The 20,510-nt window shown below is 41.4% G+C and overlaps 1 protein-coding gene across 1 annotated transcript in view; it reads left to right on the top strand.

The window, feature by feature from the left end:
- LOC132891499 (interferon alpha/beta receptor 2-like) overlaps nucleotides 1-20,510 on the top strand; it is a 46,549-nt gene that overhangs the window by 6,504 nt on the left and 19,535 nt on the right. The window contains exons 2-6 of the mRNA XM_060929136.1: nucleotides 4,028-4,160; nucleotides 7,694-7,866; nucleotides 8,497-8,639; nucleotides 9,833-9,980; nucleotides 19,381-19,493. Coding sequence (XP_060785119.1) covers nucleotides 4,028-4,160; nucleotides 7,694-7,866; nucleotides 8,497-8,639; nucleotides 9,833-9,980; nucleotides 19,381-19,493 — 710 coding nt within the window. The remainder of the gene's footprint in view (nucleotides 1-4,027; nucleotides 4,161-7,693; nucleotides 7,867-8,496; nucleotides 8,640-9,832; nucleotides 9,981-19,380; nucleotides 19,494-20,510) is intronic.

The raw sequence follows: 20,510 nt of genomic DNA, 5'->3' as shown, positions 1-20,510 counted from the left end.
CGTCACGCTCGGTTTACAACTCGCCAAATCGTAAAACATTTCAACACGCGCTTTAGCTTCAGATGGTGTAAAATCGTTCAGACTTTGTATATTAATATCAAAATTTCAGGATACACTGCCAAGAAATATGGCTACACGTGTATCAACTTTTAGTGATTTAAAGAATGAAGTATAAATGTTGGTTGCTATGACTGAAATAGAAGAACAGATAAAATAATGTGGTAAATTAGATCTGATCCCATATATTATATTATTCAAATATCCAAAGATGATGAAATCTATCAAAATAGCCAAACTAGGTCTACATTAGTTCATTACAACAAATAACTATTCTGACCCTCTCTGGTACAACCAGACCATGCTAAACCCAGTATACTAGGGCTGCACAATTAATCGAATTTAATCGAAAATTGCGATTTTGACTGCCACGATTAAATTAAATGAAAATCGCGATTTATTTCCATTTAAAATGCGAGCTCTGCTGTATATCTGATCAAGCACTTTTTGACCAATACTCCGCCAAACCATTAGGGGGCGAACCGACGCATGTAAGGTTTCATTACTCCGCCTAAATAAGCAAGCAAGCCAAGTGCAGTGTTGCCAGATTGGGCAGTTTTAAGTGCATTTTGGCGGGTTTTGAACATATTTTGGGCTGGAAAACGTCAGCAGCATCTGGCAACACTGGCCAAGTGCACAGAGCTTCAGTGCAGCGGTATCTTCTTCAAGGGGTGATAGCGTGAGAGTAGGTAACAGATTGAGGTGAGAGAGAAAAGCTAACTATGTCGGAACAACGGACTATTTAGCACTGGAGGCAATGTTGTGACCTGCCTTTGCTCATGTTTAAAGCCAGAGCATGTTGATAGGCTGGTCTTTCTAGCTAAAAACTTGTAGGCCTCAGTATAATGCTATGTAATTGTTGCATGGTCCTTCATCCTTTGGTAATTTCTTGGATAAATTTCATTTATTTGTCATTTGGAAATCAGAATTTCTCTTTTAAATTTCATTCTGCACTGAAAGCTGTTCATATTGTTTGTTTGAATATAATGAAATAAAATTTGTGATTTCCCTAACATCAAGAATAATCGTGATTAATGATCGCGATTACAATTTTGATCAAGATAATCGTGATTATCATTTTTTCCATAATCGTGCAGCCCTACAGTATACCCCCAGTTGCTAGGGTATCTGCTGTTGCTATGGCAATGGTTTATGCAAATGAGCTGAATTTGCAAAAACGTACTACTAGTTCCCCCAAGGACATATCCTGAAAATTTGGTGTTTATATCTTGTCTTATTAAAAAAACACATTTCACCCCTTTTTGGCTCACCTGAGCATACCTGTTAATTAGCTAATTAACAGGTAATTAGGGTTATAAATCACCCCCGAGCAGGTAAGGCTTTGCAAAAATCTCACTCGATTATTCCCCAAAGTCCACCCTTTCGGGAAATGTATGGTTTGTCAGTGATTCTCATGATATTTTATTAATTAAGAAATAAAACTTCTTCATGGGCAATAAAAATGCCCATTTAAATCCAGCATGATAAGGGTTAGTATGCCACCCTCACCTTTCATCCAGCCTTGGGACTGGCCTGTGTGTGTCTTGTGGCTATTATATAAAGGTGTATTTAAAAAGTTCATTGTACTTCTATTTCTATAAGAATATCTACAGTGGTGAGAATTCAATATCTACAATGTTGAGAATATATGAGCCAAAGTTGAAACCATGACAAACAAGGAAAATATGTCTACATCACACAGGGTGGGTTACAGGCAAAGCTTATTCTATAAACAAGTTAGTGGCATGGTGAGGCAAAACTTGGCTTATTCTAAAACTTATACAAACAATTGTTAATGTAAAACAGTAATCAACAGCGTGTGTTAAACGAACAGAGAACAAAGGAAATTTTTAAATGTAACTAAGAAATTGATAGAACAAGAAATGCAAACAATAAAATATCAATGTGAACAAAGAAAGATATAATAATGTTAGCAAAATATGAATAATCTTATTTTCATTAATTTCACCTTAAAATGCACGAATATGAATTGAAAAATCAGAATTTTCCAGGGGAGGGCCCCCAGACCCCCCTCTTTCTGCAAGCACCTATGGTGCTTGCAGCAGCTGCCTGCGGCAGCTGTGGTTTGGGTACCGCGCGCATTCGGGCCACCACATTTTCCATTTGGGCCAGTAACTTTTCAATTCCACTGGCCCAATGGGCCACCAGTGGTAAATGCTTAATGTCTAGACCTGTACATATTTATTTTTTTGGGCAGAGATGTTGGCATTCGGAAAAGCTGTCTTTAGCTCCAACATTGTGGGGAAGTGAACTACATTGAAGTCGCGTAGTTGCGCCTCTAAAAGTTTGAGCTTGACACAGAGCGCTTTCAGGTGTGCGTACAGGTGAGAGACAAGTTGATCTTTGCATTGAAGGCGCTTGTTCAGTGCGTTAAGATGGCTGGTCAGATCTACCAAAAAAGCCAGGTCTGCCAACCATAGGGGATCATCCAGTTCGTGAAGAGGCTTGCCTTTCTCTTTCAAAAACTGGTCAATTTCTGATCTCAGTGAGTAAAACCTGTGCAGAACGGTGCCGCAACTGAGCCAGCGCACATCTGAGTGGTAGATGACATCTCCAAATTCGGCTTCAACTTCAGACAAAAAAGTTTGGAACTGTGATTGAGCGCCTTTGCACGAATGAGATTGATTGATTGTTTTAACCACCATGTCCATCACATCATTCACCTGAACAGTCTTAGCACAGAGTGCTTCCTGCTGGATAATGCAGTGCATTTTTACAGCCTCACCTCCCCTTTTGCGAACTTTTCTGCACACCATAGAAGCCATCCCATTACATTTGCCAGTCATTGCTGGAGCCCCATCTGTGGTAACTCCACACAGCTTGTCCCAGGGCAGGTTAATGTCATTAATCGCAGCCTATACAGCCTCAAAAATGTCCATACCCGTTGTGGTACCTTTTAGACTCCTAAGATCAAGTAACTCCTCGGTAATGCCAAAGTTAATGTCGATGCCTCGTAAAAAAATCAGCAGCTGCGCTGTGTCTGTAGCATCGGTACTCTCATCACACACAATAGAGTAAAACTCAAATGCTCTTGCCTTGTCTGATACTTGCTGATTCAAGTTAGCTGAGAGGTCTTCGATTCGTCTGGCAACTGTTTGTCTGGACAAACTCACATTTCTGAAGTCCTGAATCTTCTCTGGACACATTATCCCGGCAACTTTAGTGAGGCAGTGTTTAACAAATTCACCGTCCGAGAAAGGTTTTCCATGCTCAGCGATCAGTTGAGATACCTCATAGCTAGCTCTGGTGCTGTTTTCTTGAAGTTTGTTGGCATGAAAAAAATGCTGCTGTTGTGCTAACAGGCTAGCTGTCATCTGTTTGACTTTTCTCTCCCTCTCCAGGCCAGTGTATGAAGTGTATGACTGATGTTTAGTTTCATAGTGTCTTCAAACATTATAGTCTTTCATCACTGCTACAGACTCCTTCCAAATCAAACAAACACATTTTCCCATCTAGTCTGAAATTTTCTACACTCATTCTCCATTTTTCGTCTTTTCACTTCCATCTTTTGTCAGTTACTGTGAGAGTGCATGTAATCGCTCATCTGAGTGCTTTGCTCGTCTCCAAGGCAACAACCAATAAAGTAAACAACAGTAACGTGAGCGAACGTGAGCAACTCAACCAAAGAGTCTAGAGCTGAGCCAAATCTTGCTCAAAATTGCAGCGCCACCCAGTGTTGAAACTAAAGTGCAATGTACTCAGACTGACATTACAACGGGCCAAATTACAGTTTGATTTTTATAATTCATGTTGGGCCGCAGTTTGGCCACCCCTATTGTAGCCTGCCAATCTACCATATTCAACCAGCAATGTCATCAATCCCACAAATGAGTCTTCTGGCTCAATAAACCTAATTCTAACTCACTTTTATGAAGTAGACTTAATCTAGTGCACTTTCTTGAGCAATAATATAACACACTACAATCCCCCTTTTCCTTTCTGTTTCCAGTGTTGTGTGGAGACATCCCTGCACCGGTGAACCTCAGGATGGAGTCCCAGCACTTCATTTATCTGCTGATGTGGCAAGACGGGCCAGGGTCTCCTGCAGGACTGCATTACAGAGTCGACTTCCGCACCATCGCGTATGGACCTTACTGATGTTTACAGATACTAATTCATCAGAGAGACAGTCAGAGATGTTTTAGTCCATCAGAGAGACCGGTCCAGTCCATCCACACAGACGCTTTAGTCCATCAGAGAGACCGGTCTGGTTCGTCCAGACAGAGTAGTAGAGTAAACTTTATTGTCCCCTAAGGGAAATTTTGTCTTGGGCATAGTGCTACATTTCATTGCTTCACAAAACAAAATAAAAACACCATCACAGGAAACATCATTACAAAAACAGTTCTGTCACATAAAACAAACATGGACTACATTTGACAATGGCAGTACAAAGACATTAGGCAAATTAAAATGAAGAAAAAGTGCTAGTGCTGAAGTGCCTGTGTGTTCATTGCACGCTGCCCTACCGCACTAGTTTTTAACATTGTTCAACAGCTTAATAGAGGCTGGAACAAATGATAACTTGAGGTGGTTTGTCTTGCACTTTGGCATTTGGTATCTTCTTCCTGATGAGAGAAGTTCATATTCAGAGGACAGTGGATGAGTGGAGTCTGAAGAGATTTTTGTTGCTTGTTTCATGACTGACTGGTTGTACAAATTCTCTATTACCCCTTTTCCACCAAATCAGTTCCAGGGCTGGTTCGGGGCTGGTGTTGGTTCACAACTCGTTCAACTTGCGAGCCAGCTGAGAACCAGTTTGCTTTTCCATAGCTCGCGGTGCTAAGGGAAGCCACGTCATTTACGTCGCTGTATACGTCATTTACGTCGCTGTATACGTCATTACGTCGCTGTATACATCAGTTACATCGCTACGTTTGCATAAACCTTGGCGCGAATATCAAAGCAAAAACAACACGGAAGAAGCAGCAGCAACAACAATAATAATAATAATAATAATAATGGATGACTTCGCGATTGTACAGCTGCTGCTTCTCGTCGCTTAAAAATGGCGATCTTTCGCGGTCTTATTGTTGTTGGTCTTAACAACTCCGCCCCCCCCAAGCGGTTCTTTCCTCTGGCCCAGCAGAGAGTTAGTGCTAGCCTGGAACCGGTTTTTCTGGCCCCAGAGCCAGTTCTTTGTCAGTGGAAACAGAAAACCCGGTTCCAAACTAAGCACTGGCCCCGAACCAGCCCTGGAACTGCTTTGGTGGAAAAGGGGCATAGGGATTCATTTTTGGGGCTTTTCCACTACCAACGCGGCTGAGTTGGGCTGAGCCGTGCGGTGCTGAGTTGGGCTGAGTCGAGCTGAGTGGGGCTGTTGGGGTTGCATTTCGACTACAACCACGCTGAACCGTGCTGGCTGGAAGTGGGTGGACACATTGGGTGGAGTTAGCGAAAGTGGGTGGACGTCACTTGATGTCGTTAGGTGGCGCAAACAGTGACCGTGACCTTTTAAGCGGTAGTCTCACGACCCGGATAGTAAACAATAAACATGGAGGACATGGAGTCGTTACTGTTGCTGGTCTTGGTGCTGTGGCTTGTTGTCACCGACAACGCCAACAGATACTCGCAAGAGCGTATAGATGAGGCAAGGCGCATAATTTGTCGTAATTATTCTTCTTCCGGGTTTACGGTGTTTATAGATGGTGGTTCCCAGCGTGCTCGCGGGGCGTGTGTGGGCATGTGAGGGCACTCCTCCTCACCAATCGGTGCACAGGGGAGTGTCTCCTCACGCCCCTAGCCCCACTCGGCCAAACGGCTCACTTCAGCCTCATTCCAAAACCGTGCGAGTTTTGGGTGCTGAGTAAGGCTGAAGTGAGCTCAGTCGTGCTGCTCTGAGGTAGTCGAAACGCGAGCCGTGTTGGGCTGAAGTGAGCTGAAAAAGGGTAGTGGAAAAGGCCCATTTGTTTCATACCAATTATCTTCATTGCTGTTTTGTGCATGCTAGCCAGCCTGTTTTTCAGTTGTACTGTTGGGTTACCAAGCCAGGCTGTGATTCCATATCTGATGAGGCTCTCTAAGATAGCTTTATAAAAAAATTAGCATGATCTGGTTGCTAACACCATGCAGCCTCAGGTGTCTCAAAAAATACAATCTCTGCTGCAGTTTGTTGCACAAATTGTCAATATGTGATTTCCAGCAGAGAAGGTTATCGATATGGATCCCTAGGTATTTGCATGTGGCCACTTGATTGATAGTCTGGTCTTTAATGACCACTGGCTCATGTGTCGTCACTTGCCTTGGGTCAAGAATCATCTGTTGTGTTTTTGCCACGTTTAAAATCGGATGGTTTTTGTCACACCACTTAATGAAGGTGTTGGATCTCATTGTGGTATACAAAAGAATCCATGTCCTTATGCAGAAGACTCACAATTGCTGTATCATCTGCAAATTTAAAAATAAAATTGGGATGTACTTTCCTGCAGTTGTTGGTGTGCAGTGTAAAAAGTATTGGTGAAAGCACACAGCCTTGTGGGACTCCTGCATTAGTGTTTGATGTCTGACAGTGTCTGATTAGCTAAAAAAGAATAAAACCATTTACCAAGGTAGTGTTGACATTCATGTCCCTCAGCTTCTCTAAAAGCAGGTGGGGTTGCACAGTATTCAATGCTGAACTAAAATCAAATGAATAAAATCAGAACATAAGCTTTTGTCTCTTCCAGGTGCTTAGAAATAAAGTGCAACATAGCATCCTCTGTACTGTGTTCATGGTTGGAGGCAAACTGACATGCATGTAACACAGGCTGTACTTCTATTTTGAGCAGCGAGACACATTTTTCAAAACCTTTCATGATTATCGAGGTCAAAGCTACGGGGCCAAAGTCATTATTCTCTGTAGCGCAAGGCTTTTTGGGCACTGGTGTTATTATTGACCTCTTCCACAGAGCTGGGACAGTATGGGTATCTAACGACTGCTGGAATATAGGACCCCATGCTGGTGTCCGTTCCTCTGCACAGCTTTTGAGCAGAAAAGCCGGCAGTCCGTCTGGGCCTGTGGATTTATCAGTTCACACAGTACTAAAGAGCCGCTGAACATTAAGTGGATCCACTTCCAGCCAGCAGGTGGTATCAGTTTCTGGTAGAGACTGCATCACACTGTCACACTCGTAAGAAAAATTCTCCAAGTCGAATCTCAAATAGAAATCATAAAGCTCATTTAGTTTTTGCTGTTCATCCAAAGTGGTAATTTGTTTTTTTGCAGGGTTCATATTAGTTACTGATTTCATTGTATCCCAGAGTCTTTTAGTATTTGAAGTTAAGAGGCTCTGTTCCATTGTTTGTGTTCTCTTGCTTTAGTTAGGAGTTGCTTCAGTTCTTTTTGAACTTCTATCAGACTTGCTCTGTCTTTACGCTTTAGTCCATCAGAAAGACGGGTCCGGTCCGTCCAGACAGACGCTGTGGTCTATCCGAGAGACGGGTCCGGTCCGTCCAGACAGACGCTGTGGTCCATCCGAGAGACGGGTCCGGTCCGTCCGGACAGACGCTGTGGTCCATCCGAGAGACGGGCCCAGTCCGTGTCTCGGACAGACAATTTAGTTTATCAGAGATGCTTAAGGCCATGAGACACTTTATTCTGTTTAACTTGCTGGTTCTGGTTTGTGTGAATTTGCAGTGAGGACTGGATGGTGGTGCACAGTTGTGTGGAAGTGCGTTCCCCATTGCGCTGTAACCTCACAGACGTTTTCTCTGATCTGCATAAGACCTACTACGTCAATGTTACAGCCGTCTTGGGGAACAAGACATCCACACCAACTACCTACTTTCCGATTAATCCAGAAAGTGACAGTAAGTATCATCTTCACAAACTTCATTTAGAGTTAACGACTCGTTTATGGCAACATGTTGACTTTTACAAATGTTTATGTAGACAGAGGTTTCCAGTTTGAGTGATAAAACTCTCACACCTGAGCAAGAGTAAAGCGATCACAGGAGCCGTGAATTTCTAGTGGGTTGTGTTTTCTACCACCTTGGACGTTTGCGTACCGCAGTCTTATGATTATGCTTCATTCACAACATGGTGTTCAAGCCGTCAAAAGTGCAGGAGTAGAGAAAAGACATGAGCTCTTAGTGCCTGAGCACTGAGCCCCTAAATCAATTTATAAATAATTTTGGACACCATCACAGCTCACATACAAGTCTGATGTAGGTGTTTGAGATGATACAATGAAACAATGAAAATATAAAACATTTACGTTACCCAATACAGGTTACAAAAAGTGTACACACAAGCTTTACAATATAGCACACAATGCGAGGGGCTGTTATTTTTAACAGCCCCTCGCATTGTGTGCTATATTGTAAAGCTTGTGTGTACACTTTTTGTAACCTGTATTGGGTAACGTAAATGTTTTATATTTTCATTGTATCATAGAAGGAACGAACTTTTATTTATATTAGACGTTTTGTGTTTCATAGCGATCCCAGAGCCTCCGTCACTGCGGGTTTCACCATGTAATGATTCCCTCTGTGTGTATCTTCAGTCTCCGTCTAAGAGACTTGACACAATTTATAAGAAGTTCCACTATACACTGAAAGTGACCAACGAAAAAGGAGATCAGGTAAGGAGTGTTATTTCTTATCTTATATTTGCATGATTTTTTTTTTTCCCTCTCCAGTTAGAGAATAAGCTGGGGAGTGTGTGGAATATAGTACTGCCTTTTGTTGTGTCAGGATTTACAGACGTCAGACTGTCACTGCAGACACAGCATGTTTTACACTAACAGGAAGGTGTATAATAAACCATCATTCACATTGTAATAATTACTTCTGCAGTGTTGGTGTATTTTTATAATTGTTAACACAATGCATTATAAGTAGTGCTGATTCGTAATGTACTGTTATTATAAGACATTACACGTTGTGTTAAATTATTTATGAGCATGCACTAAATTCTTCACATGCGTTATATATAGGATATTACACAGTTGCGCGAAGATATGAAGTTTATCTTCGAGTGGTGAACATATTCATGAGTAAGCGAATGAATTATGTATTTTTCAACACGAGAGGATAAACTTCATATCTTTGCGCCACCGTATAATGTTCTTTATATTATATGGACACGTCCACAAAAAAAATGCAAATTAATCAAAAGGATTTTAATATTGAGCCATTTTGACAACGTGCATTGTCATTTTTCAAAAAAATTGCTACTGTCATTTCGCTGGTTTGTTTCCATTTTTCATCTTTAAGCATTAAAATTTGTTGAATTTTTTTCAGACTGGTTCAAAAGCTCAAAAGTTTGAAAATGACATAACTGAAATATCCAAGGAAGCATTAAATAAATGTTTAAAGCTATTCTATATCTCAGCAAGACTGCACTTTCTACAAAAAAAAAACACAAGTCTATTCATGCAGCCATTGATAGGTTTTTAAAAAGCCTAAATTATTTTGTTGGATGTTTTATATAAACTTTTTTTTATTTATAAGGTTTGCAAAAAATAAAACTGCTCTCTTTCTCAAAATCCAGTGAATATGGATAGAATAAAAGTTATTCTACTCAGTCTCACTGTACATGGCTTATAGCCAACTTAGTGCTACGCACCTCGTTATCAACTCATGTGTGACTTGGTTTCGTGGAATAACTGTTAATTATACTGTCGTAGTGATAAGTTGCTCTACTTTGCAATTTGTTTTAAATGTGAAAGGAAAATGACCGCACTACAGCTGAGAAACTCATGGTAAAAAGGTGGGTAAGCTACATTCTCGTCTAACACATTTTTATCGTGTTTGTTTGTTTGTGTGTGTGTAGTTCTTGAAGGACACCCAAGGGTTGGACACTGTATATCTAAATGTGGTGCCGGGACTAGAGTACTGTGTGTCTGTTAACAAGATCGGTAAACATTCCATGGATGCAGTCCTCGTGTGTGCTTCTAAACCTGCAGCAGTGAGCAACACAGGTAATGTTTGAGTGCATCGCAGTATATAAAAATATAAACCACCTAACAATACACATTAAAAGTCATAGGCAAGGGTCGGAGGTGGAACGTAGAATGTCAACTTTTATTTTCTAGAAGAACGACCTAAAAAGTGAATTCAATCTTTCTGGTGTCTAATTTGCACCCTAAAATTTTTAATAAAACGGTTAAAATGTACTGGTTTGTGAACTGAGCACGCGTGTACGGACTTTGGTCGTGAGAGGTTGTGTAAAATGTCTGATAGCGATTTTGAAGTAGGAACTCTGCAAATTGAATATCGAGAGGTGAAACCATATATGTATAAACCCATGGCCGTTGCGAAGCAGTCCGTGAACGTGGCTCACTGGTTTGACCGTGCGGCCTCGGAATCGGACAGCGACTCAGCCGACTCTGATCACGGTGACCCCGGACCTCAACAAGACTCGCGCCCAAACGATTTATCCTGGTAGTTATGATAAATTCCTACTTTCGTCGTAATACTAAAGAGCCCTTTTGAAAAATAATTAAACCGCCCTCCCTAGTGGATATAGGTAACGATTACTTGACAGTGTGCCGGTAGGCCACATTAGCCTGCCATCTGCAGCATTATACTATATTTTCCGCTTGGCCTACTCTAAGCGAGGAAATATCCCTTTGTCTCATTTCCACAATGATTGTACAGGATCCCTCAGGATTCTTGACTTGTCAATTGCAAGCAAAGGTAAAAATGTTTACCTCCAATCTTCTCCTTTTTGCTTGAGCGTTGCTGCTCTGTTTCTTCTTTGACTGCTTGATTTTGTTTCACGCTCACAATCCACTCTCTCCGCATCGTCTCCTCTTTCGGAAAAAGCCAGCCCTCTGGCTTCACGCGCACAATCCACTCTCTCCGCCTCTTCTCCTCTTTTGGAAAAAGCCAACCCGCTTGCTCCGCCTCTTCTCCTCTTCCGGAAAAAGCCAACCCACTTGCTTCGCCGCTTCATCTCTCTCAGAATAAGGTAAAAACTTCTTCCTGAACCGGTCCTGTTACAGTTCACTGCACAACAATAAGGCATGGTTTTTCTTTGGAAATTCCCGAACGCACATCTGCACTCAAGCCGAATGACAATGGAAGTGGACTCAACTCAAGCGGTTTGTTTGTCTTGAATGACGTCACGCGCCGAGTGGTCATGAAAATCGCCGAACAGAAATTCACCGTGATCTGCATTAACTTATTTTAATTATTACTTATTAACAATACTTCTTGGGACCAGAAGAAAATTACAGAGGGTTTTTTAACATATAAAGTTTCAAATGTGCATAAATTGAAAACCGTTGTCTATGAGCTTTAAATGTGTTTGCATTTTTGAAAGCAAAAGGCAGTGTCAAATTAGCAATAATAAAGGTGTGTGTGCATGCGTGCGCGCTCTGTGTGTACGTCAAATCACCTATTGGATTTGGGACACTGACATCCTGAACTCTGCATGCACAGGTCACGCGCCTGCACACACAGGGAGCATGTGCGCGCTCTGGACACCGTACAGTGGTGCTTGAAAGCTTGTGAAACCTTTTAGAATTTTCTATATTTTTGCCTATGACCTAAAACATCAGATTTTCGCACAAGTCCTAAAAGTAGATAGAGAACCCAGTTAAACAAATGAGACAAAATATTATACTTGGTCATTTATTTATTGAGGAAAATGATCCAATATTACATATCTGAGTGGCAAAAGTATGTGAACCTCTAGGATTAGCAGTTAATTTGAAGGTGAAATTAGAGTCCGGTGTTTGTCATCCCATTGATTGAAATCAGGTGTGAGTGGGCACCCTGTTTTATTTAAAGAACAGGGATCTATCAAAGTCAGATCTTCACAACACGTTTGTGGAAGTGCATCATGGCACGAACAAAGGAGATTTCTGAGGACCTCAGAAAAAGCATTGTTGATGCTCATCAGGCTGGAAAAGGGTACAAAACCATCTCTAAAGAGTTTGGACTCCACCAATCCACAGTCAGACAGATTGTGTAGAAATGGAGGAAATTCAAGAGCATCGTTACCCTCCCCAGGAGTGGTCGACCAACAAAGATCACTCCAAGAGCAAGGCGTGTAATAGTCGGCGAGGTCACAAAGGACCCCAGGGTAACTTCTAAGCAACTGAAGGCCTCTCTCACATTGGCTAATGTTAATGTTCATGAGTCCACCATCAGGAGAACACTGGACAACAATGGTGTGCATGGCAGGGTTGCAAGGAGAAAGCCACTGCTCTCCAAAAAGAACATTGCTGCTCGTCTGCAGTTTGCTAAAGATCATGTGGAGAAGCCAGAAGGCTATTGGAAAAATGTTTTGTGGATGGATGAGACCAAAATAGAACTTTTTGGTTTAAATGAGAAGCGTTATGTTTGGAGAAAGGAAAACACTGCATTCCAGCATAAGAACCTTATCCCATCTGTGAAACATGGTGGTGGTAGTATCATGGTTTGGGCCTATTTTGCTGCATCTGGGCCAGGACAGCTTGCCATCATTGATGGAACAATGAATTCTGAATTATACCAGTGAATTCTAAAGGAAAATGTCAGGACATCTGTCCATGAACTGAATCTCAAGAGAAGGTGGGTCATGCAGCAAGACAACGACCCTAAGCACACAAGTCGTTCTTCCAAAGAATGGTTAAAGAAGAATAAAGTTAATGTTTTGGAATGGCCAAGTCAAAGTCCTGACCTTAATCCAATCGAAATGTTGTGGAAGGACCTGAAGCGAGGAGTTCATGTGAGGAAACCCACCACCATCCCAGAGTTGAAGCTGTTCTGTATGGAGGAATGGGCTAAAATTCCTCCAAGCTGGTGTGCAGGACTGATCAACAGTTATCGGAAACGTTTAGTTGCAGTTATTGCTGCACAAGGGGGTCACACCAAATACTGAAGGCAAAGGTTCACATACTTTTGCCACTTATAGATACGTAATATTGGATCATTTTCCTCAATAAATAAATGACCAAGTATAATAATTTTGTCTCATTTGTTTAACTGTGTTCTCTTTATCTACTTTTAGGACTTGTGTGCAAATCTGATGATGTTTTAGGTCATATTTATGCAGAAATTATAGAAAATTCTAAAGGGTTCACAAATTTTCAAGCACCACTGTATATCTAAATGTGGTGCCGGGACTAGAGTATTGTGTGTCTGTGAACAACCTCGATAATCGTTCCACAAATGCGCCCGTGCGCGCGCACGCGAGCCCGCACTCCGTACACTGTATATCTAAACGTGGTGCCGGGACTACAGTACTGTGTGTCTGTGAACAACATCGATAATGGTTCCATGAATGCATCCGGGGGCACAGAGTGCAACGCAGTCTTTAAAAAAAACAAAACACAAAACTTTATGTTGATTATCTGTTAATTATTTTCACATTAAGTTAAGTAATGGTATGCATAACTATTGTCTTTGTACCATATTTAGGTACGGCTACAATAGGATCAAAATTTATTCTACGAACGTCAAATTTACTTGCTAAATTTGTTCTTTCATAGGAAAAATCCTTCTTTGTTAGTGTGTAAGGATCTATCCTATAGAGGATGTGCAGTCACGTGACCCACACGTGTGTACTCCGCCATATTGGACGGCATCAGGATTGTTTACCTTGCGCGAGCGTAATGGATCCAGGGAGTAATCCCCAAGAAAATTCGGAAAATACCCCATCTACATCGCGCGATAACTTTTCTAAGTTTGTTCAGCATCTTGAAGATGACGTGAGGCAGCGTTACGTGGAAAAGTGTTCCAGGTTGGGGATTGCAGATCCGTACAACTTGCCGCAATCCTTGTTCAGGGAAATTCGGAGCTGCGGTGCCGGCGATTTGCCCGATCTGGCCTACCACGACATTTACAAATTTCTTGTTAATCGTGTTACACTGGCAAAGCCCTCAAAGATTACAAGAGCCTGGAAGCTTATAAATATTTTGTTGTGGGATGGGTATCCCAGCTATACCTCTGGAAGGTTCCGAAGAAGAATGTCTACTTGATAACCTCACGGGTAAGTGGCATTAAGACGTTTATCATAAAGAGACTATGCAGGACGTTTTATCGTAAGAATGTTCGAAATCTAAACTCAGTTCCAGATAATGACAGGGTTGTAAATATGTATGTTTTTGTCTGAAAAACAGTAAATCAGAAAGCTGTGCACTAGGGCTGAACGATTTTAAGAAAAAATTGAATTGCGAATTTTTTTTTTTTTCCCTCCTGGCGGATATTGCGATTTTGATTTCAGCCACGTTTTTTTTTTTCTTTAAATCGAGTTTCAGTGCAAATTAATTAATACAATGAATTCCATAAAGCTAATGCAAGAATGAAAACTGAGGTCAACAGTTTTCAAATGTAGGCCTGTTTATTAACATTGAGTGCCTGAGGAACAAGTTATAATAACTTAAAATAGAGAGCCATCTTTCTTGAGTAAACTTTTGCTTCTTTTACTTTTCCCATCTACAACATATCAGACATAAAAAAGGTTGATCAATGGCTCAGCAGCATCAAAATATTGCACTTTTGTAAAAGAATGTACATAAGCATTATAAATTATAACTAGAGCCAACAATTCCTCTGTGGGAAATTGTGAGAGTGATGCAGTGCACGCAGCAGTCGCTATTGCAGGAGCTACACTGTACTGTGTGAATGTGTGATTTGCCATGAGCCTACAAGCCTGTGTCTCTCTGAGAGGGAGCAGACCCTCCTTCGTGTGTGTGTTTATGTGAGAGCGAGCAGCCCCTCCCCCACCCGCGCGCTGCGCGCAGACACACAAATAAGCTGTGACACAGAGTGGTAGCTGACAGAGTGTTTTTACACCATATTGGGGCAATATGTAGAGCATACATGTGTGAAATTATTGATGAAACAAAACATGGGTCAGTTTAGGAGCACTGAGAAAAACCGCAGCTTTGACGATCCCAAAATCATGTTGTCTGAGATCGCGATTTTCGGTCGAAAACGATAGATCGTTCAGCCCTACTGCATACGTTTGCGCGGAAGCTGCGCAAATGTGCGCAGCTTTCTGATTTACTGTTTTCTTCTCATACTTCCTATTTCATGGACTGTAACGGCATTTGCTTATTTAGTAATTTTAATACAGAATTTACTTTGATGAAATTATTCAGACACTCCAACGCCCCCCCTAAAAAAAAAATCGGATCTGCACGATTCAGCCGTGAAAAAGGCGGCATCCGCCGTTTGCATCCCTGTTTAAACTTATAGGTTAACCGGCTAATGAGGCTCGGTGGTCGGTCAAGATTTTTTTTTAGTTTACGCCATCCCTACTATGGATTGGCTTTTCAAAGGCATATACGAGCCAAAAAGATAAAACATTGTCATAGACTAGGCCAGGGTAGTAGGGCTAGGCATAGCCATTTTAAACGTTAGAGACTGTCTAGTTTCTAAGTATGCAGTTATCATTCAATCCGAAAATCAACTTAACAGATGTACTAGGAGTATTGAATTAGAAGATTACACCTACCTGATATGAAGTGTTCACTACAAATTTGGCTGGTAGAACTGGGTTACCAGTTTTTTCTTCGCACAGCGGACACCCATTTTGCACGTCTCTCCTCGTCTGCGGGGAATCTATAAAATGACAGGCCCTCCTTTTGGACCTGTCTATTGGTACAACCAAATGCTGAACACATGCATGAAAATCCCTCACCTTTCGGCGAAATTCGCCGTTTTGAAACCAAAATGGGTGACCTACGTGAATCGTGTAGATGCAATGAGAAAAAAAATGGGGGGGGTTGTTTGATATTGACCCAAAGGGCAAGGAGGTCGCTTCGTACCCATAGACAGTTTGTGCTGGTTTGCGCCTCCTCCTCCTGCTTTGATATTGACGCCATAGCGACGAGTACATCTCACTGCGAAGGGCAAGCAGCATCATTTCGTGCCTCTTCTCCTGCTGGCCAGAGCGTGCACACATCAGTCGGAGTGCAGACCAGACCGCTGGAAGCTGGATTGAGTCATCGGACTGAATTTCCTACTTTTTTCAAGCTTTCCTGATTTGCCATCAAAACAAACAAAACTTCCGGCTTGATTACGTCAGCATTTGAAAGAGGGCGCACGCGTCTTTTGACAATCCCTGTGTCCGAAATTGCTCACTACTCACTATAGAGGGATTTCACTGACGTCACCCGAAACCGGAAGTAAACAGACCCTGCGCCATTTTGGAAGACCAACAAACTCGTGATTAGGGGGAAATAACGGCAGCGGTATGTGAACCCACGAGAATAAAATGCAGTGGCAAACGACTTAAACAAATCTGAGCTGTTTTATTTATGATTTATTGGCCCAACAGTAGACGTGAAAGAAACCTGTGTGAGACTTGGCAAAAAACTGTGGATATAATGGATAAGTCTGTGCATGATCTGTGGACACTGAGGTAAGCAAATGCAAGAAATTCAGATTTAAAACATGCTAAATTGGCCCCAAGTTGATAACTGTATGAGGAGCAAGCCTCCCAGACTTCTACAATTTAATAATAATAATAATAATTTAGGATGGTTTGGGGCTTGCTCTCCCTCCTATTATATAAATAAAGCATAGTTGTTGTGTAAGCATATATCATAAATACATGTGTATAATTTGGATAAATTAACCTAAATTATGGATACCTTAATAGTAACAAAAAGTATTAATTTTTCAACTGAAAAGATATATTATTAAAAGATAATTATCAACAAGATTACCTTGGCCATAACTATGTGTAGGTTATTCTTAATAACAGCTGTAGTATCACGAACCAAGCCACTAACAACATAATTGTAAGCCTGTAAGCCTTCAAGTCATCAGCAGTGTAGGCACTGGGTGTAAACAAAAATAATTTACAATGTCTGGGTAGCAAACAGATGGCAGAATTGGTGTCAGGTCCTCCTTATGTTTCCATTCTCCCTTGCCCCGAGTCTTATCATATGGGTCAAACCCATCAATCACAGCCAGTTTCTCCACATACCGTGCCCTTTCTGCAGCTGGTAATGTACTCGCATAACCAGAATTATCATCCATCGTGTCACTTTACTCTCGCTCATACTTTGTTTTATATTGTGAATGCATGTACTTGGTCTTCCAATATGGCGCCTAACAAAATCTCGCGGCGCGGTGACGTCATGCGGTAGCCCTCTATAGGGCACTGTATAGTGGAGACGCCATTTTGTAGTGCTGTCCGTGCTGAAAGAAATCAAATTAAAAGTCTCAAATTTGATTTAATAAAAGACAGCAGCAAAGAAGAAAGTATTCAGCCTTGATTTAAAAAGAACTGAAAGCTGCAGGTACTTCCATATCTTGGCAGGCTGAGTGGTATGCTGGGGCACCTCTTGCCAGCAGACCAGGATATCCAGAGGGAACTTGTGTGGTTGTGTTGACCTGACCATCCCCAGCTTCAAGGAGGGAGAGAGCATCATGGAGTGGTGGGGTCATGTCTTCGACAAACCAGACAAGTGCCCCTCCCTGGGTGCACTGGTTAAGTGTTGCCTCTCCATCTTTCATGGACCTAGAGTTGAGTCCTCATTTAGTCTGATGAATGATGTAATTGATCAAAGGAGTGGCAACATGAATGTAGAAACATTTAATGCAATACAGACGGTCAAGTACACGCTGATGTCCAGGGGGAAGACAACTATGCAGCTCTTTAGAAGGGAGGACGTGAAGTTTGGGGAAGTGGACAGAACATTGTGCAAGAACATTAACTCTGCAGCAGCCACATACAAACACCAGTAGAGGGTGAACAAGGAGGAAAAGCAGCAGAGCAAGTATGGCTCTCAAGCAACTTGCAGTGCTCAGCAGGCCAAGAAACCGACTGCTGAAGGAGAGAAGCGGGCAAGGCTGAAACATGTGGCAACTCGGCGAAAGCGGGCCATGGAGACACTGGTGGGCCAGGCAAATAAAAGGAAAAAATGATCACTATTCCTTGTGTGTTCCACTTTCTTCGTTCTATTATTCGCATTTTTTTTCCAGGGCATAATTTCACTATAACTGCATGTATTTGTACAGTATGTCCTTGTGCAAATGTCAATACAGTATACATAGTAAGGAGGCTATAATATTTATTCTGGGGGAGGACCTCCCAAACAAAATAAAACAACACCAGAGGCCACGTCACCACTCGCGCACCTTTTTCACCCCTGACCCGTTTTCATGCCTGTGAACAAGATATAACCATTCTCGAAAAATCTACTCCCACACACTTGATAATTAGAACGGGTTCGTCTAAGTTCTATGCGTGGCCTTGCCGTCCAAGATGGCAGATAAACAAATATCACGTAACCTCGTGACGTCACGTGCATGCTCTCTATTGAGTGGTTTCTATATCCACTTCTTTTGAGCGTACTTCTTGGTTTAAATAACTTGCTTGTTTGCTGTACACAAACATGGCAATAAGTTCGTGTGTTAATGGACCAGACTCCACTTTTGGATCATTAATCCCTTTTGACTGAGAATGCCCTGCATGCATGGTTTTATGTTGGCTTCTGGCACATCCATATAGTTTTAAATACAATACCTACAATTAAAAACAGTTTGTTTTTATTGCATTTATTTAATTCCTGGGCTCCCAACTGTAACAGGGAGTGGTGTTGCATCCCATTTAATACACTTTACAATAGATTATTAGATTGTAATAGAATAGATGAGCCAAAATAATTGGGGATCTTTTGTAATGCGCCCTGACTCATTACAAGTATGAATAGGTGGGCCTCAGAGCAGAAAAGGTTGAGAACACGCGGGTGTGTGTGTGTGTGTGTGTGTGTGTGTGTGTGTATAAAATTTAGTATCTGAGCAGCATATTGCATAAAAGAGCACTTCAGATTAATAAAGAAAACATCATGAAGGCTACTGGGTTTTGCTGCAAAAAGAAGCAAGTGTGACAGTGTCCAGAAGAACTGTGGCTGGTTCTGCAAGATGCTCAGTAAAACCTACAGCTCATTTCCTTATAAAACTGTGCTAGTTGTGCCAGAGACTACTATGCTTTTTATTTTTTTTTTTAAGCAAAGGGTCTGATTTGCTGTCCACACTCTATATATGTAAATTATTGTACATGAGTCATAACCAAGAGAACAAATAGTTGTAAATGTGTAATTTCAGAAAATACATTTATTGAGACGAAAGACTTTTTACAAATATGATAGTGTACATCGGGCAATGCTGGACCAGTGATTAGACTTGATATCTGACTGACAAATCAACATGGGGGATTTTTTTTTTATTTATTTATTTAAATCTTGCATGGTCACTATTATAGTAAACCATGTCTATGAGAGCAAATATATTGTTCTCCTCTTCTTAAATACTTGAATATATCAAACATAATGCACTATAAGATGAATACTTGTGTTGCTTTTGTTATTATAATTCATAAGTTTTGCCAACAGTTGCACTTTTTCTCATTTTTCAATTTCTCTGTTTTAGATGCAGTGATCTCAGTGGTTCTCAGTCTGCTGGGGCTGGTGCTTGGGCTGATTTTTGTTCTGCTGTTTTTTAAAAGGCTCATAAGCTTGAAAACCCATCAGCCATTAGTTCTGGTGAGAGACACTTTCTGTTTGTTTGATTTAAAATCCATATTTATTTGTTGTTCACAAGCTAGTTGATGTTAATCAACTGCATCAGAATGCTAATGTAATTTGGTCAGCATGTTCATGCTAATGTGCCACGTGATGGATAAAATCAAGCAGCTCCAATATAAATTTTAACGGGGCTCGTTATAAAGAAAAGATTGACACTCCACTGTTATGAATTGCAGCAGTGATGATTGGGAATATCGTAAAACTGTAATCAATGCTGTCTTGAATCGTATCAATTCTTTAAATGATTGCAGAAGAAAACTACAAAAGCACTCAGAGCGCAGACCTCCGTCAAGAATCCTTTTAAAAAAATCCGGGATCCAGAAGGTGATCTGGATCACCGCCAAAATTTAATGGATTGTTACTTGTGCCCAGTCACACCTCCTGGAAAAAATTTCAGAGCAATCCGTTCATAACTTTTTCCGTAATGTTGCTAACAGACAAACCAACGCTACCGAAAACATAACCTCCTTGGCGGAGGTAATGAGAGAGAAAGAGGGTTTTTTTTTTGTTTTGTTTTTTTTTAAATTGCAGTGTGCAACAGATTTAGACCAGCATCAGTGACATTAACAAGAAGATGTCTGTGAAGATTCTCAGTTATCCAGGTCATAGTAAACTGTGGGTGGTAAAAGAGAGCAACTGGACTTGCTTGAAGATTCTTGAAGATGTTTCACCTCTCATCCGAAAGGCTTCTTCAGTTCTGTCTGACTAAGGCCCTGTCCACACGGCAACGGATTCAGGTGACTCCGATACAATTGCTTATCGTTTAGGCCTGGCGTCCACACGGCACCGGCGTTTTGGGTGCCCAAAACGCAATCTTTTTGAGAACGGGTTCCAGAGTGGAAAGATCTGGCAACGTTGCCGTTGTGAAGTCGTCTGGATGAGTAGAACGGATTTGTTTACGATGATGTCAGAACCACATGACTGTGAGTGCTTCACGCCGGGTAGAAGTGTAACAAACTCGATGCGAGTTGTCAA

Source organism: Neoarius graeffei, chromosome 9 (assembly GCF_027579695.1).
Source record: "Neoarius graeffei isolate fNeoGra1 chromosome 9, fNeoGra1.pri, whole genome shotgun sequence".
NCBI classification, from domain to species: Eukaryota; Metazoa; Chordata; class Actinopteri; order Siluriformes; family Ariidae; genus Neoarius; species Neoarius graeffei.
Note: the sequence above shows the minus strand (reverse complement) of the source record. Positions and strands in the feature narration are given on the sequence as shown.